This window comes from Oxyura jamaicensis, chromosome 3 (assembly GCF_011077185.1).
Source record: "Oxyura jamaicensis isolate SHBP4307 breed ruddy duck chromosome 3, BPBGC_Ojam_1.0, whole genome shotgun sequence".
Taxonomy (NCBI): domain Eukaryota; kingdom Metazoa; phylum Chordata; class Aves; order Anseriformes; family Anatidae; genus Oxyura; species Oxyura jamaicensis.
In genome coordinates, this window is record NC_048895.1 from 39,905,639 (window position 1) to 39,918,729 (window position 13,091).

Below are 13,091 nucleotides of genomic sequence, written 5' to 3' on the forward strand. Positions count from 1 at the left end.
TCTCCTTTAGAATCTCCTTTAATATCCCTTTCAAGGAAGCGTCAAACTCATCCTGGCATGGATTTTTTGATATTTTGTTTCAAGGACTATGCAAATACTGTGCATGGACTTGGTCTGTTTGAGAAAGTTCTGTGTCTTGTGGATTATCCTTAAAGCACTATTTTAAAGAGAGTGTTTTTCCTTGGGGGGATATACTTGTCCAGTTCCTCTCTTTTGTCCTGATTGTGTCTTTCATGCCTTAGAAAAGTGAAACCATCTGAAGACATCTTTAAATAATGCAAGTTATACTCTTGGGTAGATAAACTCAGGGTAGAATTCTGTGGAGAAGTCTTCTGTGACTTAAGTGCTGGGCTTCTGCACAGCTTCCTATTATGCATCTCTCCTAATGTAGAGGAGCTGCTAAACTTATAGCTGTATTACACACTTCTGTGGCTTTTTGCCTTGTTCTAGGCAAAAGTTTTTTTTTTTTCCAAGGGTTTTTTGTTGTTGGTTGGTCCAGGGTTTTTTTGTTGTTCTTCTGTTTTTATTTTGTGGTTTCTTAATTACTGCAGGGAGAACAGTTCTGCATTTGGAAGATTATCTAGACGTGAAGCCCAGCATTACACTTCTACAGCATCTTCACAGAAGTGCAGTTAACAACAGAGGATCTCTTTTTAAATTCTTGGCACCAATGTAAGCTTTTTCAGATGGTGCTGGAGAGTCACAAAGTAGTTTCACTTTCTAGAGTTTTACTTTGGTTGAATAGTGAAAACACTTCTGGGGAATAGGCTGGTGGTGTAACACTGGTAGGTAGCTAAGCACCAGCATACCACTGTTGTGTTTGTGCTCCTCAGAGGACAGGGGAAGAAACTATTTCAACCAATCTTTTTATTTTTTCTTGATAAGGATAGGGAAATCCCTTGAATTACCATTTGGGGCAAAACAGGCTCAACTTTGGGAAGATTAGTTCATTGCCAATTGATAACAGATGAGCGAGAACTAAAAGTAAACTCAAAATGTTTTGTTCATCCCTCTGAGCTGCACGGGGGAGTGGGGGTTGCGGACAATCCGTAACACTTGGTTGTTGCTGCTCCTTCCTCCTCACTGTCTGACCCCACACCAGCACAGGATCCCTTCCATGGGATGCCCTCCTTCCTGAACTGATCGTATGTGGGCTTCCTATTAGCTGCAGTTCTTCAAAATCCACTCTAGCATGAGTCTGTACCACAGGGTGCGGTCCTTCAGGCATGAGCTACTCTGCAACAGGCTCCTCTCCATGGGCTGCAGCTCCGGGCAGGGGCCTGTTCCTGCGGGGGCTCTCCGTGGGCTGCAGCCTCCTCCAGGCCACATCCATCCACCTGCTCCACCGGGGGCTCCTCCATGGGCTGCAGTGTGGAGATCTGCTCCATGTGGGACCCATGGGCTGCAGGGGGACAGCCTGCTCCACCAGGGGCCTCTCCACAGGCCGCAGGGGAACTTCATTGGTCTAAGAGCAAAGGAGGTTGCATAGCTGTTGTTGTTAAACACCGGAGAATAGTGAAACCTGGAAATACTTTAGACTTGAATGTTCATCTCAATATGTTATTCCATCAGCAGTATCTGTTTTGTTCATTCTAGGTCAGGTGCATTCTCTGTTCACATTTTTCCATTTAACAACCATTGATGTGAAAGAATGAGCCTCACACCTAGCAAATTCAAGAAAATTAAGTAAGAAGTTCTGTCTAGGGTAAATATTTATTGTGGGCAAGTCCCGTAACAACATCTAAATGACTTCTTAATCTCTTTCACTACTTTGGTATTCAGTAGGTTTTGCTGTTTGTAACATTTTGTAGCAGTACATATGGTGCTGTATTTTGGATTCATGACTAAAGCTGTGTGGATAACAAAGCAGTTTTTAGCTATTGCTGAACAGTGCTTGCAGGCCATCGAGATCTTCCCTGTTTATCATGCTGCTCTTCTTTGTCCCCCAAGAGAACAGGTTACGGGTGACCAAGAGGCTGGGAGGGGATGCCGCTGGGATGGCTGACCTGAGTTAACCAAAGAGATACAACAACATGCTCAGCATAACCTAGTTGGGGTAGGCAGATAAACTGTCCAAAGGACCTGTTTCTGTCCGACTGGGCTTCAGTCTGTTCCTTGGAGTTGGCAAGTGATTGCCTTTACATGACGTTGTATTTGTTTGTTTTCTGCTCTATCACTTTGTAATGTGCCTTTATCTCAAGCCACTAGTCCTCATTTTTGCTCATCCAACCCTCTGTTTCCCCATCTTGGTGGGGGGAAGGAGAGGGGCAGGGAGCAAGTGACCAGTGGATGCTTAGTTGCTGGCCAGTGTCAACCCACCACATTCCTCTGAATTTAATTGCAACAAATTTTCATAACATTGCTCATGTTTGTGTATGTGTACTTGGACTCATCTTCCATATTTACAAGTGAGTGGAAGGGCCTGTTATTCATCTGTCCTACAACAAACGTACAGGTTTGTCTTGCTCTGTTGGACCATGTGGTTGCTTTATACGGGAGCTAATATGAAACCTGTAAAAACATTCTGTAAAATGAATGTTGTTGTCAGTAGACTTTCATCTTCTTCCTCAAAGTACGCCTTCTGTCCTTAGTGGATAATACGGGGCATCACATGCAAGGTTTTTTATAATGCTTCTTCCCGTGGTTGTTGTAGACAACTTCTGGAGTGTGCAAAGAGACTACATGCTGTACAGACAACATGAAAGTAACTGGCTAATGTGCATGATGGCTAGCTTGGACTAGCAAGCTTTTAGGCTAAGTATTAATATTGGTGTGGTGAGGTATCTAATAAGTTTTGTTTGCCTGGTAGCTGTCAGGTGGGGAAGTGCTAACCTCCCTTACTTCTTGGTATGGGGTGCTCAGTTCCAATATTCTGATGTTTTCAATAATGATTTCATACCTTTTCAAGTGATTCAAGAGCTTTTGCTCTTAAATCCTTGAGCTGCTGCATATCCCTATCTCAACAATCTTACCTCTGTCGGTGCTTTTACTTGCATGTTGCTTGGCTCCAGCCTATGCATTTACTCATAGCTTTCTCACAAGCTTTACAGTTTACTCAAAAGTTTGAAGCAAGGTTGTGTGTGCACCTTGTGAAATCTAGAACGTAGATCACACTCAGCCTTTTCAGAGGAGGCTATCTTTTATTCCCAGGTGTCTTTGTTGTTGACAAATACTCCCTTTTTTGAAGGGAGGAGTACACTGTTCTCTTTCAGATGACACGAAGCCTTGAACCTGGAAGGTAGACATATTCCTTATCCATGTCCAGAACCCTCAAGGACAAAATGCACTTAACGAGCCTTTCAGGCTTCTCTTCAGTAACAGCATTCCAGTTGTAATGGGCAGAACTACCAGCGTATTAAAAAATAAAACTACCACCATGTTTAAAAAAACACAACCGGGGGGGGGGGGAGGTAGTGAAATATTTTCTGTTGTATTAAGTATTATAGTGTAAGTTCCATGAAGTGTTAGCTACCATACCATTTAGTTTAATAAATCATTTTTTCACTAAATACAAAATGTAGTGTGTAGACTTTGCCAGTGTTTAATTTCCATGATCAACATTTTTAAGGGGTAGTAAAGGTGCAAGTGTAATTTTAAAGTAAGTTGTCTTGCCTACTTGTCTAAATACTTTTAATTAAATGTGGTTTCCTTTTTTTTTTTTGAGAAATATCATGGTATGTGTATTGCAGGTAAAAATCATGCAGTTTTTCTAAATATATGTAGGAAATAACTGAAGAATGACATCTTGACCATGGATCAGTCCTCAAAAAGACACTACTCCTTTTAAGACTGTTGTTATTGTTTGCTGTTTCTGGAGAGTTGACTGAAGTCCTTAATTTGTATTTTTATTTTGGATAGTAATCCTTCCTGTCAGCAAATAGTGCCCCAGAGTAAGAGAAGCAAGCAGTTCAGCTTTATAAAAACCTATCAGTTGCCTAACATCAAATCACTTTCTGTATTTCTTAAAGGCTGTGATAGATAAGGTAAAAATCTGTGTAAACCAAAGGCTCAGTCTGCAAAACAAACAAAAGAGGAAATAGGGTTTGTTTATCTTTTAGGAGGGTGCTGATATTGTATTATGTTGTAAAACAGAAGGGTTTTTTGAGGTATAATCTGACAAGCTAACAGATTTCCTGGTGCCATCAGCATATTGCTGTGGAATAAGGGAATTTCATTTAATTCTTCTATTAGCAGGACGATAAGGAAAACAGCTTCTATTGCACTGGATTACTTTAAAAAAATAGTTTAGAATTGGCATTCAGCTTACAGGCTTCAGTCCTGGCTTTGAAACAATCACCTTGAGTCCAGATCAAAAGACCTCACTTCCAGACCTATGCATTATCTAAATCATTCTAGTGATTAAGATTAAATAAAACATGATGGGGAAAATGGCCAAAACTGATAAACTTTCCCACAGGAATGATGGACAAACCTTGTGTTTAGCAAGCATAATCATACCCTAAGTTAAGTTTACAGCTATCCCATTGCTTATATTCCAAAGTCAGTTTACAAGAATGTAAACAAGTATCAGAAATACTTCAGAACTCTATTTAAAAAAAAAAAAAAAATCTGACACATTTAGCTGAATTTTTTGTGGCAGTTGAAAGCACAGGGTGAAAATAGACTGACAATATTAAGTGGGAAAAAAGGTGTTCCAAAGTTACTTGCCACTTCCGGAATGTAAGGATTTTTCCCTGATACTGTCAGATTCAATGCTAAGCTTAGAAATACTTCCACATCACCTTCTTTCAGTAGATTTTAGTTCACTTACTTATATGTTGAATTTGACCTTTCTTACAGTATTCAAAAACAGCAAATCATTCCAAAGAATTGGAAGACTGTGAGCAAGCTAACAAACTGGGAGCAGTTAACAGTACCTTAAGGTATGCTGTGTTTTACAACAGTAGTATAAAAATAGTAACAAAGGGGCATTTCTTTTTGTCTGTCTCGTTTTTGCAATGTGCTGGTTTTTGTTCTTCATTCTTCCATAGCCCATTAGAAAGTAAATGTGAAATGATGCAAGAACGTCTGAAGGTAAAAGTGTTAAGTAGGTTCCTTTTTTTTTTAAAAAAAAAAAAAAAAAATACTATAAATTTATTTGAAATCTTACAGCATCAAGAGATGAAGAAAGTTTGCAAATGAATGTGCTTTTGCTACATTTTACAAGTATCAACCTTCTTTGTTCTTGATGACTGTGCTGGATTAAGGAGTTCTGTCCTGCTCTGTCCCTCTGTTAGACTGACATGCCTGTTTGTGATCACTCAGTGAACCAGATCAGGGAGCTTGTGAGTTATTTCTGTTGGCAGTTATTTTTAGCTTCCATCAATTCCCTGATCTTGCTTATTGCATGGCACAGTCATGGTTGGGTGGGAAGAATTCTGCAGAATAGTGTTGCGTCTACATAAGAAAGAGGAAAACAGAACTTGGAAAACTTGCAGTTGATTAGATGCCTCACATTTAAGAAGTAGCAATAGAAAAATCAGTTTATCGCCACTGTTGAGGTACGGCACTTTTGGCCATAGATTTCAGCAGTTCTACCTAATGAAAATGTAGAGACTTTCCTGCCTAGAAAACAAAATGGGACTGCAATTTGAAAAGGGGGAAGGCAAATGCTGCTGTTTGATATGTAGTATTTTAAACCAAACTGGGTAGAACATTTGTCCAGGTGTTTTGGGGGAAATAAGCTATTAACACTCTTCCACTTCTGTAGGATTACAGAATGAGGATGAGTATGAGTACGGAAAGCTAAAGAAAAGGCCTCCTATCAGATTATGGCAGTTGATTAAAGCTGGCGGAGGTCAGATAAAGGATCCTGCAAGTGAAGGAAGAGTTTGTGCTTTGTAGGCAAACCTCCCAATTCTATACCTAGAAGTGCAAAATCCTCGTGGTTTAGGGTTATTTTCCTTTATAAACTGTGTTTGTCGTGGCTATCGAATCTTGTCTGCCCATAATTACTGGAGAAGGACATCAGGGAAGTTTTAAGGCTCCTCGCTCAATGCCAAATACAGTCTCCTTATTGTGAGTTGGCAGAAGGTTAAAAGTGTATCTTGTTAAAGATTTGGAGCTGTAGAATTGAGCTAGTACTAATTTGGTCAAATGAAATAGTATTTTTTTTTTCAGTATTTCCAGGGACTTTACTGGAGCAGGGTTCCTGTTTTCAAGTTGCTTACATTTCACTGTCAGTAGTGTGGCATTGGTAGTTCTGTGCTGCGCATATGTGTAGAAGGAAGCATTCAGCTTGTGGCACTGTTTGTGTTTCATAGTGAGAGAACTTCAAAGTACTTAAAATTGCTAGGGTGAGCTGAGTAATGTTGTTTAAAAGACTTAGATCGTTCTTAGAGTAGTTTAGCCTGGAACAGGCCTTTAGAAGTCCAGCCTCCCACTCAGAAACAAGGCTAAGTATTGTAGATCGCTTTGAAAGTACAGGTTAAGAAAATAAGATCCTATTTTTTTCCTGAACTGACAGCTGCTGACGTACTTTAGGAAGTGTTAAAAATGTGCTATGAAATTATTGTACCAAGCTTTTACTGGAGGGAGAGAAGTCGCTGCCAATGTAGTTTGTTCAAATAATGATGGTGAAATCTGTCTTGGTATCTGACATGAAATTGACTTTTAAAAGTTGATGCCTGCTTGAATCTCTGTGCAGGTAATGGTAATGCTATATCTTCTAGTGTGCCAGATAAAGTAATTTGGATTTCAATTCCAAGTTAATTACTGTGTTGAATGTGTTCTTTGAGTAGCTCTTGTTGACCTTGTTTATTTAAAAGTTTAAAACCAAATGTATTTTCTTCCCCTCAGTAACCAAAGTAAGGAGGCTTTCATTGACTGGGCAAGATACGATGATTCACAGGATCATTTTTGTGAACTTGATGGTAACATATTTAAGCTTTTTCAGAGTGTTTGTTTTATTTACTGTCTCTTAACCACACAAGATTATAGCTGCTCTACCAATAACCACTTTTTAAAGCTTTTAATTTTGTGGTAAGCAGGCATGTGACAGTTCATATCATCTTACACACAGAGTGCAGTTTGTACAAGGAGCACTTAGTAGTCTACATTTATTGTTACCTCCTGCTAGTAAGTGGACAGGAGACTTACAGAAATAACTTAAATGGGAGGGATTTAGCCTTTTTATAAAAAAAAAGAAAAATCTGCTTTTCACAGGAGATGTATCTGGCACAAATCTACGACAAATACTTGCACTTGATTCAGCTTCTTACTACAATATTATTTTTGCTGCTGTTCTGTTGTCTATGCTTGGGCTGATAATGTTCTTCCAGCCTTGCTATTTCAAACAATCTCTGCTCTAAATTCAACTTTATTTGTAAAGACTTTGTTAAAACATTAGGATACTAAATTGTCTTCCCTCTGCTCCATGTGTGAGTGTAACATCTGCACGTAACATTCAAAGCTTAAAGGAGTATTTTTCAGATAAACACGAGAATTGTCATATTCAAGAAAGGCTGCTAAAAGCATTTTTATTAAATACCTTAGTAAGTTTTCTATGCTGTTAAGGTATTGTGCAAGACATTTTAATCTACCTTTAGACTAATACTTGGTGTCACCTGAGAAAGTAGTAGCTGTAGTGGGCTTAGCAGTTGTGGTTCTTTTTGAGCACTGGTACTGCATCTTATCTGTGAAATTTTCTGAATGAACTGTTTCTGTAATACATACTTGGTGAACATTACTGTAGATCTGAGCTGTTCTGTGCAATAAGCTGCTGTTGTCGCAACTGTCTTCAGACTGCACACTCTAACATTTTTAAGAGGATTCACTTGGGAAAGGTATAGTTCAGGAGCATTTCTTCTAGAAGTAATACTAGCTTAAGTAGTTCTGATACCATCTCCCTACTTTGTGCCCTGCTGAAAGATGATGTGCTACCCTCAACTGTGTGCTTCCAGTGTTTGTTTTTTTTTGTACTGGCTGTGGCATGCTTCTCACTGCATGGTAAGCTGATAGCAGCTTAGTTGAATACCAGGAAAGCTGACATCTCCCTTCCATCTCCCAGGCTGCTGGGGTGAACTGGCTTGTTAGGTGAGTCCCTGAGGTGGTGCAGGGAGAGGTGAGAGAGAGGGAAAACTGCACTGGGAGTGACAGGGAGGAGAGAGAAACTGTTTTTCTCTTCATTACCTCTCTTCCTGGTGATGTCGGAGCCCTTAATTCACTCAACTGTAGCACAAAGCTATATCTTCAGTTTTACTTTTTACTAGTGTTTTGTTGGGTTTAACGATAGAGTAGCTAAAGAAATTGATCTAGCTGGAAAAAAAAAAGTTCTTAATCTAGGTCGGTTTTCCATCTTTCTGTTGTGCTGCCCCACAGACTCAGCTGTATATGGATAATGAGAACAAAGCGGAGAGCCGAAGTGACCAGGAAGTGTAGGAACTGCTAGGGTTAGCCATGCTGTCAGAGAAATCAAGTTGTAGTTTGACGTTGTTCCATCTGGCACTCACTGTGGTCTTGTGTCTTGTCTGTCTCTTTTCTTTGTTTTTGCTGCTACTGCTGAAGCGATGCTTAACTGCTCGTGCAGGATCATCTCTTCTTTTCAGAGCAGTTTCCATTCTTTCTTTGTCTTTTTTCAACATCTGAGGAAATGTTCAGTTGCGCTGCTTGGGCTGTTCCTATGAATAAGTCTATGGAATTCTGCTTTGTATTGTATGCAGGTCTTAAGCATGATTTGTTATTGACCTGGAAACTCAAAGAGAAGGGGAGGGAGTGCTTCCTGCTTTTTACTGATTGTAACTGGAAAACTTACTCCAGTTCATTATTCTTACTCTATTCATACAGAGTTTTCAAGCAGAAAGAGCGTTGTTTAGCCATTTACTTTGGGTATGTTGCCAGAATTTGAAGTGAGATGAGAGATGAGAACGCAACTTGTTGAAATGCTGTTTAAACACTGTTTTGTGCTGTAAGCAGCAGTGTGTCCTGGGATATGCTGAGTTTGTTCGATTAAGCAGTAGGGTCCATACTTTGTGCCAGCATACAAGATTGTTTGAGGAATAAGCGATTTAGCTAATAAAAAAATCTTCCAGGTATTAAGGAGACCAGGAGACCCCTTAGCAGCATTCCTGTTTCAGAGAAGCAACTCTTCTCTCCCCTTCTTCACACCGAATAATGCTAAATGATTAAATCCCGAGTTTGAAGCCTGTTTAAAACAAAACACTGTTTATGTCTTAGCATATGGCAGGAGAACACACTGCATGACAAGTGTTTATGGCAGAGTTGAAGAAGTCACTTAGAAGTTTTCAGACATTGTAGAAATTTTGGCAGCATAAGAGACTGTGGAATAGATAATGTTCTTTGGGGTTTTCTGCTTAGTGAGTATATTGCTTTATTTCTGTGTACAGAGCATTTAGAATCCAGCTGGAGAATTAATAGTATTATATCAGACCTCTTATTTATATGTAGTCCTGTGACTTTTTATTTAAGTATTTTTTAAATGATCAGTTGGAAACCTTTTGTTACATATTCTTATTTAGATGAGAGGTCTCCAGATGCACAGTACGTGGATTTGCTGCTGAACCCAGAACGTTACACTGGCTACAAAGGGCCCTCTGCTTGGAGAGTGTGGAACAGCATCTATGAAGAAAACTGCTTCAAGTAATCAGGAGGGAGAAGCCTATTTTTATACATATGCTTCAATTTAGCTTAAAACTGATTTTGCACTTTCTAATTTATTTTCTAGGCCTCGATCTGTCTATCGCCCTTTAAATCCACTGGCACCTAGTAGGGGTGGGTCTTTTCTATTTTATTTTCTTAATGCAATTCTTTTAACATAGTGACTGCAGTGTAAGTGATAGCACACCTAAAGACTGAAGAATACTATTTCTTTCTGCTTTTTAAATTTCCTGTGTAGAGGCAGTTGTTAACTTTCAATACCTAGACTTAGGTTTGTGATACTTGATTACATATGCACTTTTAAGCATGCGAAAGCACAGCCTAGAGCATCGGGCTTATTAAGCAACAGGCTTATTGTCAGGGGAGCTGACCTGACAATTCAAGTATATCTAAAGCTATTCAATAGAGAAGTGTCACAGTAGTGACTTTCTGGTGTAGGTGGGAAGGACTTAAAATTCAACACAACTTTCAGCACAACTGTTTTATTTTCTTGTCTTTTTTTTTCTAGAGCATTTAATTTAATCCCTTTAACTCATAGTCATCCTAGTATAATGTAGCTGTATGTTTTCCATAAATATAGTCTATTAAAAGTGTACAAATAATTGCATTGTCTTAAGAAAGTGGATACTTAGGAAGGCTCAGGTATTTGCTTTTTAAAAACATGCCAATGGCTTGAGTTTTAAATTTTCAAATTAAAACTGAGAACTATAACAGTATGTTCTAAGTGAATCAGCTTTTCCCTGTCAGTGTCTCATTTCCCATTAAAAAAAAAAAAAAAAAGAAAACATCACCAGACAGAAACTCAAGAGGGATTTTGGTAATTACAAACAGTGAGGTAATACATTCGTGGTATATACAACTAAAAAGAATTGCAAGAGTAGTTTAACTCATGGATTAGAATTTTCAGAGAAAAGCAGTGGTCAGATCCTTGAATAATGTGAACTGAAGAACAAGACTTACTGTCTTTCTGAAGCTTAAAAATGGCTTTCCAGAACATATAAATCAACAGCTACTAAGTGTTTAAATTTAGTGACTCTATTATAAAGTGTCTAGTCTCAGATTGTCTTGAGGAGGAAGAAGAGGATGGAAAGTAGATTGTCTTCTGGGAGATTAAATAAGTTTCTTGCACTTTTTCAGTTTTTGTAGTAAAGCCTGTGTTTCATTACTGCTTTGCTGTGGAAATGATGTTTTTAATGCTCATGGATTTTTATTTCTCTCACCCCCACCCCTCCAGGAGGAGATGATGGTAAGTTACTTTATTTTGCCTGACCTGCAACAATTAAGCAAGCATTGTACAGTTTGAACTTTTCGTTTATTTGCATTGCTGCTGTAGCATTAGAGGCCAGGGACATTTTGTTTTTATGAAGGTAATTGCTTATTCAGAAAATGTTTTTACTTTGACAATTCTTTCAAGCTGAGTAGGGGAAGGGGTGAATAAGAGCAAAATCGAGTTGTGTTACTGGTTCTTATCTTTCTAACAGTTGTGATAATGCTGTTTGCAAGATAAGTGGATATGTATAAAGGATTCTTGGGTCTCCTCCAGAGCCCCATTGATACTGATGTCAGATCCCCTTAAATAAGAGGGACAGGTGTTCATTTGCTTTTTTGCCAGCAAGGTTGGGAGAGGCTGAGGCGAGAAAGCATTGGGTCTGTCTACAGTGAGATACTCTTTTTGGTTACTCAGATCTCTCAGGCAAAAGCTCTAATCCTACTGGAAACCTTCAGACAGTAGCAGTTAAGGTAAAGGTCATTGGTTATGATGCAGAGGAAAGATGGAAGTGCTAGTTTAAAAAAAAAAAAAAAGGCCAGTTAAAAAGAAAGCTAGTTAATAGAGGCAATAATATCAAAACAGAAAAGTGTTCTGGTGGTTTTTTGTTTATATGTCACTAGTGATTTCCTGTGACCTATTGAGCCAAAGCAGCTGTCTTTTGTAGAAGTAATGCTTATAGAGAAGATGCTTTATGGGCTAGGATGAAAGAAGTAGGTAGGATATTTTCCCCCTCATGTTTCAAAGACATGAATTAATTATTGTGCGTAACAGAGAAGGAACGCTAGGAAGTCATTGTGAAATCACTAGGGTTTTCTTCTGCTTTGAATTTAATTGATACTGACTTCCTAGAGAATCATTGTTTAGAGGTAGTAATGAATGTTTTACTTTTGTCTGATGGAATGAGTGATGTTCACTTTTTCTATTAACTGTTAAAAAGCTAATAGTGCATTAAAGCACTGCCTTGATGGTAATGCTTATCAATTAGCATACAGTTGCTTTTTGTGCTAATTTAAATTTTTCAGCTGATTTTGCTCAGCAGATCTTTTTTCTTAAATTGTGAGGTTTTAGAGGTTAAGTTACTATTTGTACAAAGTTTGACAGATTGATTAAATGTCTTGTGAGATTACAGAATTACATACCTTTGTCTTAAGTGTTTCTCTGCGTGAATATGAGCACAGGGATTGTTTGCCTTTTTTTGGTTGTTTTTAATCATGTCCAAAATAGAAAAGTAGTGCAGGGTACTGTTACTGACATGAAGCTGCGTCTGTTGAAACTTCATAGTAGCATTTAGACTAAACCTTTGTAGGTTTAGTCTAAGAACATGTCCATTACAGAACTGGTATAAGCAACAGTAAGTTTGGTAGTGCAGTATTTGACTTAGGACCCTCACCCCTTCTGTTAAACCCAGGGAATCTAGGCTGGTGTCTGTTGGAAACCAAGATTTAGTGGTTTCTGTGCTCTTGGAAATGTTCTTAGTGACTTCCTTAAAATACACAATCATAGACGGATGCAGGGAATGTAAACTAGATGCCTTTCCACAGATACTCTTGTTTGCTTAATTATACTCTTTCATCATATCTTCAACCAGTAGTGCATTTAATTGTGCTTATCCTTACTGTTGAATGCCCTCACTAGTATCTTAGTTACGCTTATTCTTGTATTTCTCTTATTTTGACCCAAGAGATTTAAACTAACCTCAAAGTTTAGCCACTTCAGTGCCTATTCTCACTTCAATAGTTAAATTCTGTAGCTTTATGTCCAGATGACAGCTAATGTTAGTATACATAATAATGTAAAGGTACTGTAATGATAAAATTAATTTAACTATATGTTATCCATTTACAGGAGAATCTTTCTACACATGGCTAGAAGGTAATCCTCTTGGGTTGGGGTTAATATAATTTAAATTCACTAGAAACAAAACATCAGTATTTTTACTCTCTCCACGTATTTTTTTTCATAGTGTAACTGTTTTCCAGTGCCATGAAGCTTTGTGGTTTTGATTTCTTCCTGAAAGAACATGACTCTAATTCAGTGATAGAGTCAATTCTGACTAGGATGGGTCACAGTATAGTTCTGTTTTCCAGACTGTCAAAATCAAAGACTATTTCAAATCTATTGTTCAAACAATGTAAGCATCTTATTTTTGCATGTCAATTTACCTGTGCTAATTGACCAGATGGTTATTTGATTGCATTTATTAGAA

General features: G+C 38.3%; 1 protein-coding gene across 1 annotated transcript in view; it reads left to right on the forward strand.

The window, feature by feature from the left end:
• Window positions 1-13,091, forward strand: part of ERO1B (endoplasmic reticulum oxidoreductase 1 beta) — a 31,667-nt gene that overhangs the window by 10,307 nt on the left and 8,269 nt on the right. The window contains exons 5-10 of the mRNA XM_035322105.1: window positions 4,801-4,883; window positions 6,799-6,872; window positions 9,477-9,597; window positions 9,683-9,729; window positions 10,850-10,861; window positions 12,731-12,757. Coding sequence (XP_035177996.1) covers window positions 4,801-4,883; window positions 6,799-6,872; window positions 9,477-9,597; window positions 9,683-9,729; window positions 10,850-10,861; window positions 12,731-12,757 — 364 coding nt within the window. The remainder of the gene's footprint in view (window positions 1-4,800; window positions 4,884-6,798; window positions 6,873-9,476; window positions 9,598-9,682; window positions 9,730-10,849; window positions 10,862-12,730; window positions 12,758-13,091) is intronic.